General features: G+C 43.8%; 1 protein-coding gene across 4 annotated transcripts in view; it reads left to right on the top strand.

Annotated features, from left to right (window-relative positions):
- Positions 1–14,194, top strand: part of DICER1 (dicer 1, ribonuclease III) — a 75,900-nt gene extending 61,706 nt beyond the window's left edge. For all 4 annotated transcript variants that reach the window (XM_025271298.3, XM_025271297.3, XM_044932833.2 and 1 more), the window contains 5 exons: positions 2,443–3,331; positions 5,030–5,298; positions 8,964–9,126; positions 9,237–9,312; positions 9,634–14,194. In XM_025271298.3, coding sequence (XP_025127083.1) covers positions 2,443–3,331; positions 5,030–5,298; positions 8,964–9,126; positions 9,237–9,312; positions 9,634–9,799 — 1,563 coding nt within the window. In that variant the 3' untranslated portion in view covers positions 9,800–14,194. The remainder of the gene's footprint in view (positions 1–2,442; positions 3,332–5,029; positions 5,299–8,963; positions 9,127–9,236; positions 9,313–9,633) is intronic.
- Positions 14,195–21,446: the final 7,252 nt, after the last annotated feature.

A 21,446-nucleotide genomic window follows, 5' to 3' on the forward strand; every position in this document is an offset into this window, starting at 1 on the left:
CGGAGCTGTGGAAGCCCGCCGTCCAGGGCGGTTGGCTGGGAGGCCATCTTGCCAGCCGTGTCATTTTTCAGACATTTATTTTGCATTAATGATGAACTGGTTAATTGTTATTTCATCTCTACTTCAGATCAGCAATGAGAATACCGTTTCTTTCACAAGTTTTGTTTTCTACATGTGTTTTTTTTTCCTCTCATCTTCTTTCTGACATGTATGCCCTAGATAATCTGTTTTTAAGTATTTCCAGGTAGCATGCTTGGTGACCCTGTTTTGATTTTTTAACCTGTTCACTGAGAATGTTTTTATACTTGTGCAGTATTTGACTACCTGGCAGAGCATTGAGTATTTTAATGCAAGTTGGGTTAGAAAAATTATATATGTTATTTAATTTAGGAATAGAAGCTTAGAGGAAAGTATGTATGATTTTGAGAACTTCAGAGAAAATCTTGCATGTCTATGACAAAAATTCCAGAAACACTTATCCTGCCTTATAAATAGTTTCATAGTATCATTGGTGCTTTAAAAACTTTTTTTTTAGCATAAAGGTGATATTAGCATGTCCTTTTAATTAAAAAAAATTTCTTTTTTAAAGATACAACATAAAGTTCTTATTTATTTTCCTTAGCATTTCAAATGGCCTGGTACTTTGATTTTTAGATTGCATTAAAATACTGTTTATGTTTTTATTTAATAATTTCTGCATCTCGAAACAGACTGTTAGATGATATTGGGAAACTTATGCTTAATCTACTCCTATTCTGCCTGCTTCGCTGCTCAGCAAGTAGGTTTACATGAAAGCTTTGTGTACAGATGCCAGAGGTGGGAATAGTTTAGGTGGAAAGTGAACTTGAACTGTGAGAGCAAAGAGTTTCTTGCTAGTGTTTTTTTGTTTTTGTTTGTTCTTAAGGAGCTGGAAGTGCTCCTGGAAACCATTTAGTAAGGTAGAATCCCACTGTTTTGCAGATAGAAAAACTGAAACCCAGAGGCATTAAAGAACTTTGCACAAGATCACACAGCTTATTTGTTGATAAAAACTCCAGCCTTTTTTGCACTTTGCCAATTTTTGGTTATGGTAGCATTTTACTAAAGATACATAAATATTTTTTTAAATGAAAATATTGTCTTTTTTTAAAATCAAAATTTAGCCTCCCCCCCCCCCCCACCCCCTTACGGACCAGATAGTCAAAAACATCTCATGTTACTCTGGGAAAGTATAAGGTTTTTATTAGGTAATAGTCCCTAGAGGTATCCACCATTATAGCTTTTTTTTTTTTTTTTTTGGTGTTCTTCCTTATTCTTGAAAAGAAATCGTAAACTTTTTAATCAAAAAATATAAAGAGATAGTTGTAGATACATGGCTTGGTTCATTGCACTTATTTCTTTTCAGACAAATGCACTGTTTGTATCTCTCTTGAAAAAAATGCTCCACAGAAAGCTTAAAAACCTTTTTGCCATAATACTCTGCAAAGTTGTCACTATCAGAATTGAAGCACACCCTCCTGCCTTTCTCCCCAAGTAAAGTCTTGTTTATTTTATTTTTTTTTTTCATTGCACAACAGAAATTTGGTATCTTTCTAGCATTGCAGAAAAGTTCCATGGTTACTGAATCCTGGCCCATTATTAAGATTGTCACTCACAAATAAGCTTTGGCCAGAGAAACTGGAATTAGCAAAGACCTTCTGACAGAAATGGGATTGTTGTGTTTCATGTTAGTCTAAATTGTCTTCTATTTTTGTCAGTTATGCTATAATCTGTTACCCTGAAGGGAAAAGCATAATTTCTCAAATTCATAGCTTCATGGTGATCACTTTTAGTTTCCAAGCAAGGCAGTTTGGTTTTACATTGTAGCAAATGTGCTTGGATTTGAAGTGGCAGTAGGGACAAAACCTTCATCATGAAGCCCCACTGTACATTTTAATGTTATAAAGAAAATAATTTTATCTATTTATGTATTATACTCTTACTGAATTGCAGAAGTTATGCTTTTTCTACACCTGGAATTTAATTTTGTTAATTTGAAAATCTTTAAAAATTTTTTTTAAAACTGTCACACAAAATCGAAGAGCTCTGTGATCGGCATATGAGAGCTTTCATTGTGTATCTTGCCAGAGTTATAATTCTTAGCTGAAGTTTTGCCTTGTGAGCCTTAATTTTAAACTTCATATCCATGTATAAAATCCTTAACTTAAAGCTTCATACTAGATAAATCTAAGGTCATTTTATAACTTAGAAAACGAACATTCAAAGAACATGTTTAACTTTGTTTATATGATTAAATAACTTATTTTATGTTAATTGAAAACAAATGGCCGTGATTTGAAAGTTGCCTTTTAGTATTTGTGGTTGTCATTTGAAATTATCCATAACCCTTGCTTTTATTGAGTCTCAAACCCTTTTAAAAACAGCAGCTATGTCTCCCCTCCTTCCCCATTCCCCCTCTTCCAGACAAAAGACTGCATGTTGGCTAATGGCAAACTGGACGATGACTTTGAGGAGGAGGAAGAGGAGGAGGAGGACCTGATGTGGAGAGCTCCCAAGGAGGATGCGGACGACGAGGACGACTTCCTGGAATACGATCAGGAGCACATCAAGTTCATAGATAACATGCTGATGGGGTCAGGGGCTTTCGTCAAGAAAATCTCACTTTCTCCTTTTTCCGCCACCGATTCTGCATACGAGTGGAAAATGCCCAAAAAGTCCTCCCTTGGTAGTCTGCCATTCTCATCCGATTTTGAGGATTTCGACTACAGCTCGTGGGATGCGATGTGCTATCTGGATCCGAGCAAAGCCGTTGAAGAGGATGACTTTGTGGTGGGGTTCTGGAATCCATCAGAAGAAAACTGTGGTGTGGACACAGGGAAGCAGTCCATCTCTTACGACCTGCACACCGAGCAGTGCATTGCTGACAAAAGCATAGCCGACTGTGTGGAAGCCCTGCTGGGCTGCTATTTAACCAGCTGTGGTGAGAGGGCTGCTCAGCTTTTCCTCTGTTCGCTGGGGCTGAAGGTGCTCCCGGTAATTAAAAGGACTGATCGGGAAAAGGCCATGTGCCCGACCAGGGAGAATTTCACCAGCCAACAAAAGAACCTTTCAGGGAGCCGTGCGGCCGCCTCTGGAGCCGGCTACCGAGCCTCTGTGTTGAAAGACTTGGAGTATGGGTGTTTGAAGATCCCCCCGAGGTGTATGTTTGATCACCCCGACGCAGACAGGACACTGCGTCACCTGATCTCGGGTTTTGAAAATTTCGAAAAGAAAATCAACTACAGATTCAAGAATAAGGCTTACCTTCTACAGGCTTTTACACACGCCTCCTACCACTACAATACGATCACGGGTAAGGAGCCCCAGACCACAGCTTGCTGCTCTGAAAATGAGACCTGGTGTTAATTGGATCGACCCGTAAAATAATGTAAAGAGAATAATCTGTGTATGTACAGACTTAGAGCTTAATATGCACGGTGGGGGGAGGAAGCGCAGGCAAATGAAAGCGGTCCTTTTTTTCCCCCTCACCTTTCTGGGCGCTACACTGTTCCTAAACTTTGATAGTTGGGAGCAGAGCTGTCTTAGCAACTCGTGTCATTTTCTGTGCAGCATAATTAGATTCGAGCCTTAGTGTTGTGATGTGTTTTTGCCGTTTTATCCACCGCAGCACCTTTATGGTGTCCACTCGCTGCTGCTTCAGGTTCTTAAATAATTTACTCCTATATCCTCGATGTGTCTCCATGTCTTTTTATTGTTCTTCCTGAACAAAAAGGCCCCTCTCTTAGGGTCTTTTAAAGTCTAAAGAGGAATCGATTAAAAGAAACTCTTATCACAGGAAGGTTTCATCGCCCTTGCTCTGTTTTTCCCGTCACCTGCTTTGCAGTAAGCTCCATGTTTCTTTCTCTCCTTTATTTAATCGACTCCCAGTCCATTCGATTAGAAGAGAGAATAAGCGCCTAAAACCAAAACCAGCTTCAGGTTGTGAAACAGCGAGAGTCTGTAGTTGTGTTTTATTTTTTTTCTCTATGTCAGAGTCATAAGCTCTTGAATTCAGAAAACCAAAGCTGAGTATAACATTTGTATAAGAAAAACAGTGTAGGTTAAGATGATCAGAAGAATGTAAAACCAAAAGTGAAAAATTATCTGGCTCTAGACTAGAAACACTGGTGAAACTGAAACCTGTTTTTCTTTGTGGAGAAGAAATGAGGCCTGGTTTTCTACCGCACTCTACTGGAAGGAGCCCTGGGTTCTATTCTGTCTCAGCCCTTGCTTCTGAGCTCACTGGGGATGAGGGGGCCGCTCACCCTTAATCTGTTCCCACCTGGGTTTCTACAGTTGAACGGCTCCTTTTAAATCAGTGTGAGAAAATAGAAGTGTTGGTTAGTGTCGATAAGGTCTCACATTTTGACATTGATCATTTTTAGCCTAAGGTCTCTGCTTGCCCCTGCTATTCTCCTTCTTGATTTGTGTCAAAGTCACCATTTTTCATTCAGTTTGAGCAGAAGGTCTTCTTGTACCAAGTGTTATCTTATGTAACAAATGGAACCCAGGAGTGGTGAGGCATGTACCACTCCCACACTTTCCAGAGTGTGAGTGCACAGTGCCCAGTGGTGGTAGCGGAGCGTGGGGAGGGGACCTGTGCAGGTCTGCCGTTGCGAGATGCCGATCTTGATGGAGGCTTTAGAATGATGCCCCAGCACCTACCTGGCCAGCAGAGAGCCATAGGAAAAGGCTCAGTGAAATGATGTCACTTGGGAAATGCCTTTTTCTTAAAGAGTGTTAGTCTTTTGGCAACTTAAGGGTTTTATGACCCCAATTTATGTATCAGAAATGTGCTTAATTTGCCATTAGAATTTAATTTCCAGAAGCTTCAGTAGGATGTCATTCACTAATTCTGTCATTTAAGAATATATGTGTAAATGGAACCCCCTCCTCAATAAAGGTCTTTTCAGTGGGTCTTGGGGGAATCCATCCTTTAACTGAGTTATTATTTGGAATCATGTCGGTGGTTTTGCTGGTGCTCATGGTTTCCCTTTGAATCTTCCTTCAGATTGTTACCAGCGCTTAGAATTCCTGGGAGATGCAATTTTGGACTACCTCATAACTAAGCACCTTTATGAAGACCCACGGCAGCACTCCCCAGGGGTCCTGACTGACCTGCGCTCTGCTCTGGTCAACAACACCATCTTCGCGTCGTTGGCTGTGAAGTATGACTACCACAAGTACTTTAAGGCCGTTTCTCCCGAGCTCTTCCACGTCATTGATGATTTCGTGCAGTTTCAGCTCGAGAAGAACGAAATGCAAGGAATGGATTCTGAGGTTAGTGCTGTTTTAAGATACGTTGAGTTCAGTGTTTAAAATAAGCCTTCCAACTAGGCTTCTCAACACAGCCATCCAAAGAGCTGGCTGAAGGCCAGGGTTGTGGTCCTCAGCACGCTCTGCATTCTCCAGGAAACCTACGTGGGTCATAGTCTTCAGGCAGCCCTTTTAAACTTGGCCACAGGTACTGTGGTCATTCTGGTGAGGAGAAGGAGCCAGGGCTTCCAGCAGCTTCATCCCCAGTCCTTGATGTGGGCTTCTGGTATTCAGGCACGCCAGTGAGGTGCACCGCGCCCCCTGCCCCCCAATGTGAGCCTCCGGTATTCAGGCACGCCAGAGAGGTGCACCGCGCCCCCTGCCCCCCAATGTGGGCTTCCGGTATTCAGGCACGCCAGAGAGGTGCACCGCACCCCCTGCTGCCCAGTGTGGGCTTCCACTATTCAGGCTTGCCAGAGAGGTGCACCGCGCTCCCTGCCCCCCAATGTGGGCTTCCGGTATTCAGGCACGCCAGAGAGGTGCACCGCACCCCCTGCCCCCCAATGTGGGCTTCCTGTATTCAGGCATGCCAGAGAGGTGCACTGCGCCCCCTGCCCCCAATGTGGGCTTCCGGTATTCAGGCATGCCAGAGAGGTGCACTGCGCCCCCTGCCCCCCAATGTGGGCTTCCGGTATTCAGGCACGCCAGAGAGGTGCACCGCGCCCCCTGCCCCCCAGTGTGGGCTTCCGGTATTCAGGCACGCCAGAGAGGTGCACCGCACCCCCTGCCTCCCAGTGTGGGCTTCCTGTATTCAGGCATGCCAGAGAGGTGCACCGCGCCCCCTGCCCCCCAGTGTGGGCTTCCGGTATTCAGGCACGCCAGAGAGGTGCACCGCGCCCCCTGCCCCCCAATGTGGGCTTCCGGTATTCAGGTACACCAGAGAGGTGCAGCCCACCCTTCCCCCCACCGGTCCCCCAAAAAGCTTTAACCTTAGTGAGAGCTAGGCATGGGGGATTCTGTCCTTTCTCTCTGTTTAAAATAGATCAGAAATATTTGCTCTATCTCAGGTAAGCATCACGAATGTACATCCTGCTTCACTTGAAATGGGGAAATCTCATTTAAAAAGCAAACTTCTAAAATTCTAAGGATTGGAATCTGAGAGACGTCTATTGTAGGTTCAGCCAAAGGTCCTTTTGGTGATGGAGCTAATTCTCGTGTGTGTGTGTGTGTGTGTGTGTGTGTGTGTGTGTGTGACCTGTTTTGAAGTTTTGTAAGAAAAGATTTTGCTGAGATCTTTCCAGCCTCTGATTCTTCACTAACATCCATCCACATACCTGGGTACCCAGGAGAGTACTCTCATTTCTTCTTCTCATTCCGACTCCTTTGTTCTTTCCATAGATTTCTTACGAGAGCTCAGGGAATCCATTCGTAACTCGGGTAGCCACTGTAATTCTTCTTTCTTGACTATGTACCTCCCTGTTGTTAGTTACACAGACTTTGTTAAGGAGGAGTGCCCTTCCTTGGCGTCCTATGAGAGAAGTGGGGAGCCTGGGTTTGGAGGTGGAGCCACAGGGCAGAGGTCAGGCGGTGAATGGGGTGGCGGGTGTGCTGAAGGAGGGGCATAGCTGGCTCCCTTCCTGCCCTCTTCCTCCTGGCACACTCTTCCGAGATTAGGGGCCTGAGGCGGAGTACAGCCAGCAGCGAGACCAGGAGTCACAGCCACCTCAGATACATTCAGGGTTGCTTCTAGTCTCCTCCTGTAGAAATACATAAGCTTAGAAGTTGAGGAATTAGCTAAAACTAAAGTTATCTTTTGACTTCTCTGGTGATTCAGTGGTTAAGACTCTGAGCTTCCAATGAAGGGGGCACAGGTTCAATTCCCTCCTTGGAGAACTAAGGTCCTTGGTAAAAAAAAAACCTTTCGATGACAGTTGGACATACTGGCTTTTGCTAGTTTTTGTTCATTCTTTTCCTGCCCTTTGTTTGTTTAAACATATGTATGGAAGTTACGAAAAAGTGATGGGGAATGTCATGGTCTGGCTTCTCTAACTTACTGTTTGATCTTAAGAAAGTCTCTTCACCTTTCTGGGCCTCAGTTTCCTCCTTTGTAAAAGAAGAGAATTAAACTTAGTGAAAAAAAGAAAGTGAGGTCGCTCAGTCATGTTCGACTCTTTGCGACCCCGTGGACTGTAGCCTACCAGGCTCCTTCGTCCATGGGATTTTCCAGGCAAGAGTACTGGAGTGGGTTGCCGTTTCCTTCTCCAGGGGATCTTCCCAACCCAGGGATTGAACCTGGGTCTCCCACGTTGCACGCAGATGCTTTTCCGTCTGAACCACAAGTAGATGCTTATAAACTTGGTAAGTTTTAAAATTCCCATCCACTACAATAAGTTGTCTTGTTTTTCCAGTAGTCGGCATTATAAATCCACTGTATAGAATTTTGTGTGGCTAAGCAATCCATTTAGAAATGGCTCTCCCCTCTTCTTTTTATTTCTCTTTCACAAGTAATTTTTATTTTATAAAATAACCAAAATTATCATTTTGTGATGTTTTGTTGCTAACGTATATAAACATAAACTTAGGTAACATACGAAAAGAAATTCTATCACGCATACCCTGTTTTTTACTTAATATACTGTGGGTGACTTTCTCCAATCATTATTAATTGGGATTATGACTTTTAGTAGGCTACATGCTAGCGAATATATGGCTGAAGTGTAATGTGTCCAAACAGCTCCTTCCTTGCTGGATTGTTAATGTATTTTTAGGTAGGGTTTTAATAAACATGTATGTGATAAATATACTTAAATATCCAGCTGCCCTCTTAAGATGAACTCCTGGAGATGGAATTGCCACATCAAAGAATTAGGAACTTTTAAAAGGCATTTGCTACATATGTAAATTTTTATTCTATTAATTTGAATACCTACTATGTGTCAGGTTCTCTGTCAGAATGATTTATTAAGCGGTTTAATGAAAGGAGAGCTGGGAGGAAAATATCTTCCAAGTAGAATTTCCCTGTCAAAAAGTGGCGGTTTACCCTCCCCGCAGCAGTGTGCACCCTTGCTCACACTGCATGGATGAGGATTCTGCTGGCTCCTGGCTGAGCTGCCGGCGGGGAGAGCTGTTTCAGCATTCAGTTCTGTGATTGTGCGTGAATTTGAAATTTTTTTTCATAAATCTGTTGACTATTACAGTTTGTGTTAGTGTTGTCTTTGGTCTTATTTGAAAGTAATCTTTTTTCCCTTGTTGAATACAGAATACTAAATAGAGAAGAGCTTTTTTTTTCTTAAGTGAAAAACTTTTTAAGATAAGGTAATGTTTGGACTCATTGGGAGAAACCCTGATGCTGGGAAAAACTGAAGGCAAAAGGAGAAGGGGTGGCAGAGGATGAGATGGTTAGATGGCATAACGGACACAATGGATATGAATTTGAGGAAACTCTGGGAGCTAGTGGAGGACAGAGGAGCCTGGCGTGCTATAGGCCATGGGGTCTCTGAGTCAGACACAACAGCAACTTTTATGAAGAGCCTATTACATAATGTGTAGTTGGCCTGTCATAAATGTTTGGTGGTGTTACCCTTGTTAAAGAGATAGTAGGAGTCACATCCGAGAAAAGAAGACATCTCTGTAGACTGCCTTTCAAAGAGGCCTTTCTGCTTACGAGTTTTCTTTTCTCACTATAATAGCTTAGGCGATCCGAGGAGGATGAAGAGAAGGAAGAGGATATTGAAGTTCCAAAGGCCATGGGGGATATTTTCGAGTCACTCGCGGGCGCCATTTACATGGACAGTGGGATGTCGCTGGAGACGGTCTGGCAGGTGTACTATCCCATGATGCGGCCGCTGATCGGTACGGTTGGCTCCCCTTTGAAAGAAGCAGGATCACAATTAAAAGCAACTTAAAACAAAACAAAACAAAACAAGCATATTAAGCACATTATTCTTTCATTTTGATTACAGAAAAATTTTCTGCAAATGTGCCCCGTTCCCCTGTGCGAGAATTGCTTGAAATGGAACCAGAAACTGCCAAATTCAGGTAAGCGTAAGTGTGCATGAAAGAGCGTTAACTCACTGAAAAACAAGGAGAAAAGTCCTCAGAGATGCCATAAACTCACGGTTTTGAAGAAATACTCACCCTGGGACGTGCTGTCCTGCGGTTGCCATTTGCAGCCTGACTGGCTCTTTTTGCTCCTGGGAAGTGAGAAGAAAGTGGCAGCACCATCTGTTGGCAGTGGGCGGCTGTCAGAATGCTCATTTCCTCTGTGTGGTGTCAGCCTGAGAGTACGTACTCAGTGCTGATTGACAATAACAATAAATACGTCTGACTTCTCATTTGAGCTGCTTGGCTCTTTTGCAGCCCAGCTGAGAGAACCTACGATGGCAAGGTCAGAGTCACCGTGGAAGTGGTCGGGAAGGGGAAGTTCAAAGGCGTTGGCCGAAGTTACAGGATTGCCAAGTCTGCAGCAGCAAGAAGAGCCCTGCGAAGCCTCAAAGCTAATCAACCTCAGGTTCCCAATAGCTGAAAACCCCTTTTTAAATTAAAAAAAAAAAAAAAAAAAAAAAGGAAAGCAGAATTAAGGTGGAAAATATTTAAGTTGAAAAGGATGATTTAAAACTGATAGTGAGTGGAACGAGTTGAAGGCAGAACGTAAAGTTTGTTTGATAACAAGATAGATTACAGAATAAAACATTTAATCTATGTATAAAAATTTTGGAACTAACCGTAGTTTTAGTTTTTTGCGCAAACACAATCTTTCTTGTCTTCTTTCCTCACTTCTGCTTTGTTTAAATCACGAGAGTGCTTTACTGATGACATTTTCGCAAGTGTTCAAAGTGATTCTTGACAGTTTTTGTCTTGTTTCATTTTAGTTTAATTTCTGTCGGTTTTGCTTAGAGTTAGGAGTCCAAGGAGCTTAAACCTGAAACAGCACCCCCCACCCCACAACGGGTTCTGTTGAGAGCTCTGGGCAGCCATCAGCGTGCGTGGCAGAGCCCGCCCCGCGGCGTCGATAAGCCGAGCAGAGGGATGCAGTTTGAGAGAGGAGTGTGCTGGTGCTGTCTCTCCTTTCCACATTGTGTCGCATAAGACGATGCTTCCCGGTCGCTGTTGCACTTACTAGTAAGGGACAGACTGTTGATCAGCATGGGCCGGCGTGTTGGCAGATCACATCCAAGTTTTCTCATGCCATGCTATCTTGCATAAAAGAGGTTCTTGCCTTAAAAGTAAAATCCTTGTGGATATTCTTTCACTTCTGATCTTTCTGGAACAAACTGTTCACATTCCCTTCATTCTGTCTATTACGCATTAGACCTCGAGACAGCGTGATACTTAACGACTCACTAGTATAGCTGTAACCTAACTAATGACAGGATTATATGAGAATTTCTGTCAGGTGTACTGAAGACATTTTCAAAACCAGAATGTGTAACCTATGGATTTTTTAAAAGATACATCATAAAAATCATCTTTGGCTAAATACCCCACTTTTACTAGAAACCTCCAGCTAGGTAGTTCCACGGATGGAAATTGTCTGTGGCAAATAAACCTTGCCCTGTAGGCTGTTGCTCTAACAAAATAAACTTTATACATATCACACCTAAGATATGCTGCAGATCTTATAATGGATTGATCACTTACTTAAAGAAGCAGAGCAGAGCTCCTTACCCTGAGTCTTCTCACACGTTTCCTACTGTGCTTTTCACAGTGCTGCATGCAGACGTCACCTACCAAAGCTGTGCTGTCCATGCCGTCAAAGTTTAACGTTTGCGATAAACTGCCGTAATTTTGATATGTCTGTGATTTAGGCCATTAAAAATTTAGGTAAACTAGCTCATTGTTTCCATCTTTGGAAAAGGAAGAAAAAAAGACACTTTTAGGCGTTTGCCTAAGTTTCTTTAATTAGACTTGTAGGCACTCTTCACTTAAATACCTCAGTTCTTTTCTTTTGCATGCATGTTTCCCCTCCCCATTTGGTGCTACGTTTATGTATTATGCTTGAAATTTTAATTTTTTTTTTTTTGCACTGTAACTATAATACCTCTTAATTTACCTTTTTAAAAGCTGTGGGTCAGTCTTGCACTCCCACCAACGTACCAGTAGAGTTTTGCTGCAATTGCCCCTTAATTATGCTTGAAATTCAAGAAAGCTGAGCAGAGGTGTCTCGTAATTTCCAGCACATCATTCTGAACGTGACGCCTCATATAATGCTGCATTGATATTTTGAATTGCAGTCGAATACTGTACTTCTCGCTTTATCTGCGCCACCCACCCCCAGAGAAACACCTCTGCACGCGTGTACCCAGAAACCTGTCCGCTCCGCTTTCTAAGGAGACCCGAGTGAAGGGAGCATTCAGCTTCTCCCACGTGATTTGTCGTCTCCAACCTTAAACTTCCACTGAGATCTCAGTTACTAAACGAGCTTTAGAGCAAATTTATTTGGATGGACATGTTTTTTAAAAATTTAATTCTGATTTGGAACCTTTGATTTCTATTTGATTTTTTTTTTAAAGACACCTCCATGTAAGATCTCCTGACAATGTAAAACCAGGCGCTTCTTGAATTACATAACTGTAAATGTGTCAGGCTGGATATGAATTTTCCTTGTGAGGGTGATTCGTGATAAAGCTGTATCACAAATCTCTTGATAATTATAAACTACCTGCTGCCAGGAGCTCAGGGCCTTGCGCTGTGTCTAATGCACTAATCCCAGTGTTGAGGCGTCCTCTGGCTCCTGGCACCAAAATCAGATTGTTCCACAGTTACAATCCCCGTTGGGAGAAAAATGCCTCAATATATTTTGTAACCTTAAGAAGAGTATTTTTTGTTAATACTAAAAAGTTCAGACTTGGATAAGATTAGGTCACACAGTCTCAGGGGTTCAAATTTCCTGCTATCATTCAAAATGTTTTATCAACAGCAGACTTTAGCTATTGCTTTTTTTTTTTTTTTTCCTTTTGGTTGGAGGACAGTAGCTGATTTTAGTTTGTGACTCACACTTTGAACCAATCTCTGATCCCCTGGTTCCCAAGTTGAAAAGTCAAAACTCTGATGTAGACATACGAAATGGTTATGAATGCTTTTGTGCTGCTGATTTTTTAATGCTGTAAACTTCCCCCCAGTTTAGCTTACTGAAATGTTTTGCATCCATTTAATTAAGGGACAAAAAAAAAAAAAATTGCTCTCTGTCGCCCCACTCGACCACCTTGTCTGTCATCCTTTTGTTCCTGTGATTGCCACGTGAGACCCGGTGTGATCTGGAAGCCCCCCTGGTGGGCGGTGTGGTTGTACGGCCAGCACACGCGGGAAGGACTGGGCAGGCACGTTTTGAAAAGCAACTGCAGAAATTCCTTACGATGATTGTGTGGAGGTTAGTTGGCATGAACCTTCATTGTAAATGGTTTTTGATTTTTTTTTTTAAATAATACTTTCAGCAGTCCTGACTATGCTGCGTTTTGTAATAGCTTTTCCCCTCTGTTCTGTTCATGTAGCACAGATAAGCATTGCACTTGGTACCATGCTTTACCTCATTTCAAGGAAAATACGCTTAACCGAGAGGAAAAAATGTGGTTTGGCCTCGCTGCTGTTTTGATAAACCGAATTTGAAAAAAAAATAATTATAATGCCTGCAATGTGTCATATACTTGCACAACTTAAATAGGTCATTTTTGTCTGTGGCATTTTTACTGTTTGTGAAAGTATGACAAAGATTTGTTAACTGAACTCTTAATTATGTTTTAAAGATGTTTGTTAACTTTTTCTTTTCTCTTTTACGTTATGTGAAATGATTAAATTTAGAACGACCTCTAACACTCCTGTAAATTATCTTTTAAAATGCTAGTATTTTTCCTCTCTTAATAATAGCTTGCCCTCAGAAAGATTCAAACTACCCTGCCTAAATAGCAAGAGACTGGAGGCTACTCTGGTCTGTCGGTTCAGTTCATAAGTACAATTATTCACACAGCAGTCGGCTCTTGGAGTCATCACCTGACATTGGCCGGTGACTGCAGAGTGCAGAGACTGATCGAGATGCAGACCCACCTCAGATCAGTCTTCAGGCCCCGTTGATTTAAAACTTTCTATCTTGCTCTGTTAGGGTATCTAATCCTTTTACACAACATTTAAGCCACCAAACTGAGACCTTGATATCTTCATTTGAAACAGCATCTGAAGTTCTGTTAGCGCCCTGAACCAGTTTGTGTTCGCTACGGAACTGAAACTCATGTCTTGCTTATTACCTATATGGTTATTTTAATTACATTTAAATAGGTATATTTTTTCAACCACTGATTGCTTTTCAGGAACTTAATTATTTCCAAATAAATTTCTTTATTTTATATTGTACATGAGAAGTTTTTAAGATATGTTTAAGACCAAGAATATTGAAATGATTTTAAAAGTTGTTGGAATTTGCCAGTAGCAATACCTAGGGAATTTGCATTGAGACTATTGTATTTTCCACTAGAGGTGAAAATGATGTTTTGAAACTAACTTGTAAATATATTTTAATCATTGTGTTTTTGTTTTTTTTCCCCCTCTAGTCCATTTTTATTTGGACATCACCCACCATTTAAATTTTCTAGATGCACTCAGAATTCACTGCAGCAGCAGGTTACGTAGCAAAAATGCAAAGGTGAACAGAAAGTGAAATTTCTGGCTTTTCTGCTGTAAATAGAACGAAAGAAACATGACTAAAATCAAGTAAGACTAACATGTATAATTTGATTGACAATAAAACACTTAGCATCACATGCTGCAGCTGTTTTTAAGGAACGTGATGTGATCCGTTCATACAGGAATCATCTGCAGAAGTTCGCAGTCTGCACCTTAAGGGTCACGATTACCTTTAGTCGTTTTTGTTTTTGTCTCTTTTTTTTGTAATTGTAGCCAAGTAAATCTCCAATAAAGTTATGGTCTGTTCGCTTTGTGCCCTTTTGACTTTTTATTTTCTTGTTTTGATTCATTTTGAGTGGATGATAGCACCTAGATAGTTGTAGCAGAAATTATCTTTAAAATGTTTTGATTCCATGGTCACCCGAAAATGTGTCCTTTAAAAGGATAAAATGTTGTTCACCAAGTTCTACTTCATAGGCTGGTAGAGTTCTATGTCACCTGCTGGGAGCGTTATCAGCTAACACTTTGCCTTGTTCTTTTCAGACTTAAATAATGCCAGTGTGATTTTCTGAAATTCTGCCACATTGACTGATGGGTTCCAGGTCCTGGATTATTTATGACACGTTTGACACATTCCTTAAGTAAATTTAGTTATTCTGAAGTAAAGTGGACAAAATGTTCAAGCTTCTAGATTTTTAGGAGGCACTTTCAGTATATTATCGGTTAAGAAAGAATTCTGTTATTTCAGGCTTTGACCTAACCTTTTCGTAACTCAGTAAACCAAGCACTAAAAGGAATGACTTGGCTGGAGGAACAAGATGACAAGTAGAAGTTTCTTAAAATGAGAAAAAAAAAAATTCCATTTTCTTTTACAAGGGTTTAAATTAATCTCTTCCTTTTCTCTCCCTCTGACTTCTCTAAACTGAAGGAGAAAAAGTACGTGTTTTTTGAAAATTTTATTTATTTTTAATTGAAGGATGATGGCTTTATAATACTGTGTTGGCTTCTGCCATACATCCACATGAATCAGCCGTAGGTGTATGTATGCGTCCCCTCCCTCTTGAACCTACCGCCCACCCCATCCCACCCCCTTAGGGTGTCACAGAGCCCCCGTTTGAGTTCCCCGAGTCGTACAGCAAATTCCCATTGACATGTTTTACAGATGGCAGTGTATATGGTCCCATGGTACTCTCTCCATCCATCCCACCCTCTCCTTCCTCCCCCCGCCCCTGTGTCCATAAGTCTGTTCTTTGTGTCTGCATCTCCACTGCTGCCCTGCCAATCGGTTCATCAGTACCATCTTTCTAGATTCCAAATAATATGCATTACTATGTGATATTTGTTTTTCTGTGTAATAGGCTCTCGGTTCATCCACCTTATTACAACTGACTCAAATGTGTTCCTTTTTATGGCTGAGTAATATTCCATGGTACATATGTACCACAGCTTCTTTATCCATTCGTCTGTCGATAGACAGCTAGGTTGCTTCCGTGTCCTAGCTGTTGTAAATAGTGCTGCAGTGAACATTGGGGTACCTGTGTCTTTTTCAATTTTGGTTTTCTCAGGGTTTTTGCCTAGTAGTGGGCTTGGTGGATCATATGGTAGTTTTATTCCTAGTTTCTTAAGGAATCTCCGTGCTGTCTTCCAATATGTGTTTTCCTCTTGAGGACTTTTGCTCAGCGTTGTGTGCTTACCCACGTCGGTCTTCCTGCCCCGAATCCACTGTGTGTTGAAGACCACGCCTGACACCACAGCCCTCTCCCTCCCCCTGGCCGGCCCCTCCCATGGCTGCAAGAGGGGACACGGGCAGGCCAGGTAGGTCAGGGTACAGGTTGTGGTGTGCGTGGAAAGGATCCAGATAGAAGTGAACTTTTCCTTTTTGTGGATCCATGAGTGTATAATATAGGTGTTGGGTGGAAAGGCAGATGCTGGTCATAGCCCCCTGGGGTGGGGACCGAGTTGTGACCCCTGCAGAGACACCAGGAGCAAGGGGTGCCTTCACGGCAGACAGGCAGCCAGGAGCATCCCTGACCTGTGTGTAAGGCCATGTGGGAACAACTTGTAGATCTTGTTGGTTTTCTTTTTTTCTTTCTGTGGCAAATTACACATAAAACTCACCATAGAGCCATTAAGTTTAGAATATACTGACACTGAGTACATTCACATTCACATTGTTCTGCAACCATCAGAACCTGGTTCCAGAACTTTTCTTCATCCCAAATCTGAACCCTGTCCCTATTAAACACTAACTCCCACCCCTTCCTTACCCCAGTCTTGGTATCCACCCGTTCTATTACATCAATACTTGCTGTCTCTGAGTCCAGCTGTTGTAGGTACTTACATATAGGTGGAACCAGGCAACATTTGTCCTGCAGCATCTGGCTTGTTTATCAAGGGCCAGCTATGTTGTAACGTGTGTCGCATTTCCTTGTTTTTAGGCCTGAGTACCATTTCTTTGTATGTTTGTAGAGCACGGCTTCCAAGGTGGCTCAGGAGTAAAGAATCCGCCTGCCAGTGCAGGAGATGTGGGTTCGATCCTTGGCCTAGAAAGACCCCTTGGAGAAGCAAATGGCCACCTACCCCAGTGTTCTTGCCTGGGAAGTCCCACGGACAGAGGAGCCTGGTGGCCTGCAGGTCGCAAAGAGCTGGACACACTTCACGACTGAACAACAGCAGAATAGAGCAGATTTCATTGACCCGTTTGTCTGCCGCTGGGCGTTTGGGTTGCTTCCGCTTTTTGGTTATCGTGGTCATTGCTGCCGTGAACACTGGTGTACACATACCTCTTTGAACACCTTTCAGTGCCTTAGCGTGTGTATCCAGGAGTGGAAATGCTCGCTCACGCTAATTCTGTGTGCTTTTCTGAGAAGCTGCCATCCTGTTTCCACAGCACTGCACCATGTTGCGTGCTCACCACCAGCATGCAAGGGTCCAGTTTCTTCACATCCTCACCAACTCGGGCTTTTATTTCTGTTTTCGGTCATAGTTGCCCGGTGACTGTGAGGCGCTTCTTACTGTAGCTCTGAGCTTTTTGCCCTTGTGTGTGTCTTTGGAGGCCTGCCTCTTCAAGCCCTTTGCCCATTTTTGAATTGGGTTGTTTTTTGTTGTTGAGTTTTAAGGAGTTCTTTATGTATTTTAGATATTAAACCTCTATCAAGTTTATAATTTACAAATACATCTTTGCATTCTGTGCATTGTCTTTTTGCTCCCTTGAAAATTCTCCTGAAAAATTCTAAATTGCAAGGTACATTGGCCTCCGGGATTTCAGATTAGGGCTCTCAGACCTATACTAGCTAAGATTTATTGAACATGTACTAGGTGCCTGATCCGTACTAAATGTTGCACACATTTTATGCTGTTTATTCCTCACCATGATTACAGAAACGGCTGCTTCTGGAGAGAAGTAGGGCATAGACATTCACGTGGAGAACACGAGTCAGAATGTCTGGTTTCCAGCACTGTGTGACTTCGGGCAAGTTATTAAAGCACTCTGAGCCTCACGTCCTAGCCTTTTCCATGAGGAAGGGACATTGGGATTCAGTGAGAGTTGATGTAGAACGCTGGGCACGGTGTCCCGCACATCCTAAAGCCGCAGATGCTCACTGTTGCTGTAACCCTCATTTTGCAGATGGGAAGAACGAGGCACAGAGAAGGGAAATTACTTGCCTGAGGTCGCAGTAAGACCTTGAACACCTGTTTACTTAAAAAAGAGTGTTTAACTACCATTCAGTAATTCTCTAACTTATGTGGCTCCTCTAAGATAAAGATGGAAATGCGTGAATGTATGTGGATGTCACAGGGTTTTCCCATTTGAGGAGAAACCCATAACCATGGTTGGTGACTCATAACCAGCACGGGCGCCAACTGCAGGATTTGTTTCTTCGTTTTGTATGTAACCCTAGTAGCTCCTGAGAAGAAGATTCATGGTCTTTGTTAGAGAGCCAGGGCTAAAACCTACCATTACCCTATTACCCAACTCACTTTAGTCTGAAAGACTAGGGACATGCCCAGCGCCCATTCTGGGTCTGTGCACAAAGTCAGTAGTCTTGGTAGGAGAAGCCGTTGGTTCCTAGTTTTAAGTAACGCTCTTCCTGGTCCAACAAGTAGCAGGCGTTTATTTCAACGTCTTGCTTTTTTCCCCTCCTGCTTTTGCATTCACTGTATTTTGAAAAGAAAGCACTTTTCCTTCAGTAAAGGCTCTCCCGTTATGCCGTAAGGTGTCCTTATAACAGAACCAAAATGTGACTGAAGCTGGACTTCAGTCCAGAGTGTGTGTTCTCTGTGCATGCACACACACACACACACACACACACACACAGCCTCGCAACAGAAGCGTGGCCCATGATGGGATTTGTGCCCTGCAGAGTGAACAGGATCTTTCCCGAGCTTGGGGACCTCCTCCCAGCTGTCCGTGCTTGGGGGACTGGGTGTGGTGGGTGGTGTGTGCATAACCTCAGAGCTCGCTAAGAAGCTTTCAGAGGATGAAGCAGTACTTGAGCCGTGTGTGCTTAGTCACTGTCGTGTCCGACTCTTTCCGACCCCATGGACTGTAGCCCGCCAGGCTCCTCTGTCCATGGGGATTCTCCAGGGAAGAATACTGAAGTGGGTTGCCATGACCGCCTCCAGGGGGTCTTCCCAACCCAGGGATCAAACCCAGGTCTCCCGCACTGGGGATTCTTTACTGACTGAGCCACCAGGGAATTAGAATTTTTTTCTAACAATTTTGGAGGATAATTTTTGGTGAGTTGCTTACTAATGTTGGGTGTTGCTCTTCTGAGCATTGCCTTTCAACCATCCCTGCATTCCACTCAGTGCCTGACTCGACCCTTGAGTTCAAGACTTAAAGTAAATTCCAGGGATGATATGGCAAAAAAAAAAAAAAAAGGTTCCATAATTAAGTTTGGGGATGTATGGGTTAAACACAAACAGTGTTCTTTGCAGGACTTCTCAGGTCCTTTATTAAGCTGAAGTGCCTTTGGCCTCTCCTAGAGAGGGCTGTGTTTCCCAAACTTATCAGACCACACACAGATAACCTTCACAGTAAATCTTAGATGCCAGCATGCTGAGCAACACACATGAAGACTTGCCCTGCCAAGGACCCGTGAGCTTTGGTGAACCACATCTCTGAGGGTGCCCAGAGTGCCAGGGCACTCTGATGGTGCCCCACCTGTGGTCTGTCACATGAAGGTGACAAGCAGCCCCTGCGGTTGCTGCACCAGAAGGGACACTAAGAGTTCTGATCGCTGGGTCTCTTTGGCTCCCAGTCATAGGTGAGTCCCGTGGCCCTGGGTACACGTGACTTGCTATTGCAGTCACAAAGTCAAGTCCCATTAGATGTGTTTTCTGGTTCAGAGCTTGTTTACTGACAGTTCCAGAGCAGGACACACTCCAGGACGTTCTCCTCCTCCCGAGGTCTGCACCTTGGCCGTCCCAGCACAACAGACCTTGACTTCCCGATAATCCCATCCGCAGGGAGGCCGTTCTGTGTGCTCTGCTGTTGTCCAGTTGCTGAGTCGTGGCTGACTCTTTGCGACCCCATGGACTGCAGCACGCCAGGCTTTCCTGTCCTTCACCATCTCCTGGAGTTTGCTCAAATTCATGTCCATCGAGTCGGTGATGCCATCCAACCATCTCATCCTCTGTTGTCCCCTTCCTCTGCCTTCAATCTTTCCCAGCATCAGGGTCTTTTCTAGTGAGTCAGTTCTTCGTATCAGGTGACCAATTATTAGAGCTTCAGCATCAGTCCTTCCAATGAATATTCAGGACTGATTTCCTTTAGAATGCACTGGCTTGATCTCCTTGCTGTCCAAGGGACTCTCGAGTCTTCTCCAACACCAGTTTATAAGCATCAGTTCTTCAGTGCTTAGCCTTATTATGGTCCAACCCTCACATCCATACATTACTGTAAAAACCATAGCTTTGACTAGACGGACCTTTGTGTGCTGCTGACTCTGCCTAAGACCAATTCTGGCCCTCCTCCACCTCTTTCCTCATTCACTGCTGCCCTTCCTTGCAGACAGAGCTAGCCCCCAGCCCGCTGTGACATAACTTCCCATACCCAGCACCCCCCTCCCCAGCCTGGGTGTCCACCACAGACCCCTACCCTTCTCACAGCACAGCTCACCCCATCGCCCCCGACCTCTCACCATCTGTGAGCCTCTGGAATGAAAGGACTGAATCCTAGGTACACTGGCCACTGGAGAGCCTCAGTGCTCATCTCAGCTCCGTGCTCTGTATCCTCTGTTTGCAGGTGCTGATTCTCCAGGAGACAGCTGATGAGCAGGGTCGGGAGGGGCTGGGGGTGACGGGGCAGCAGAGTGGAGAGCGGGGAGGATCCCTGCCTTGTCCCGCGTCTTGCTGAGGGGAACAGGACCTGGTCCTCCTGAACATCGTGTCGTCGCGTTGGGTGGAGTGTGTGTCTCCTGGCCAGTGGGACACAGCTGCTTCACGTAGACCTGAAAACCCTGTCTAGAAATGGCTGAGAGAGCCTATGCTTTTTCCTGAAGATCAGGCTTGCAACTGCTTTTCCTTCCCTTTGTGCTTTGTTCAGTTGCTCAGTCATGTCTGCCTCTTTGTGACCCCATGGACTGCAGCACGCCTGGCCTCCCTGTCCATCATCAACTCCCAGAGTTTGTTTAAACTCATCATGTCCATTGAGTTGACCGTTTGGCAGCTAAGAGCCAGATTTGCAGCAGGCCTGAGGGTCGGACACGACTGAGCGACTGATCTGATCTGAGGGTCTCGTGTTCACGGAAATATTCATGGGGCACCATCTGTTCATGGCACTTTCTAGGCACTTGGGGCAGAGCAGCAGGCATGCGAAGTCCTTCTCATAGGCAGTCTCATGCCAGTGGGGAAGACAGGCCGCAGCCAAACCAACGGGTAGTTAACTTTCTGGGAATAAAACCCTGTGTTTGTATTAGCAGTTTCTCATTTCCCTCTGCCCTGGTTCCCCTCACACTCCATCCTGTCCTGTTAAGACATCTCTACAGTCGTTACCATGGATCTTGGGAATAGGATGGGTTGTGACAAGCATATCCATACTCCTCGGTCCAGAATATACGTCTTAAAGCAGCTACTAAATATTCCATGAGGAGCTGACCTAGGTGGGGAAGGTGGTTCTTGAGAAGACAGGTAGCACCACTGAATCACAGCTTTGAACCTTGTGCTGGTTTGGCTGCAAGGTCCCAGTGGGCCGGCCTGTTAAATGGGTCCAGCCACAATCCACACGCTGTTCCATGAAGACAAGCAAGGCGACAGCCAGCCGTGCTCTCCCCCAAACAGGCATCATGCTCTCTGGGGCCCCCCCATCCCGAGCCCAGGCTCGAATGTGGGCAGACACAGTGGGACACAAGTTGCTTTTATGGGAAAGTGTGTTTGAGCTTTATGTTCTTTAAAGAGCCGTGAGGCCACTTTGGCTTTTGTTTAGTGGTTAGTTATTTTTACTTGTATTTACCTATTTTGGAATAAAGGGCTGAATCAGTTCTCTTAACAAGCTAGAATTCCAACTTGAGGTTATGTTTATAAATAGAAAATCGAGGCTTTCCAGAACTAAAGCT

This window comes from Bubalus bubalis, chromosome 20 (assembly GCF_019923935.1).
Source record: "Bubalus bubalis isolate 160015118507 breed Murrah chromosome 20, NDDB_SH_1, whole genome shotgun sequence".
Lineage (NCBI taxonomy): Eukaryota > Metazoa > Chordata > Mammalia > Artiodactyla > Bovidae > Bubalus > Bubalus bubalis.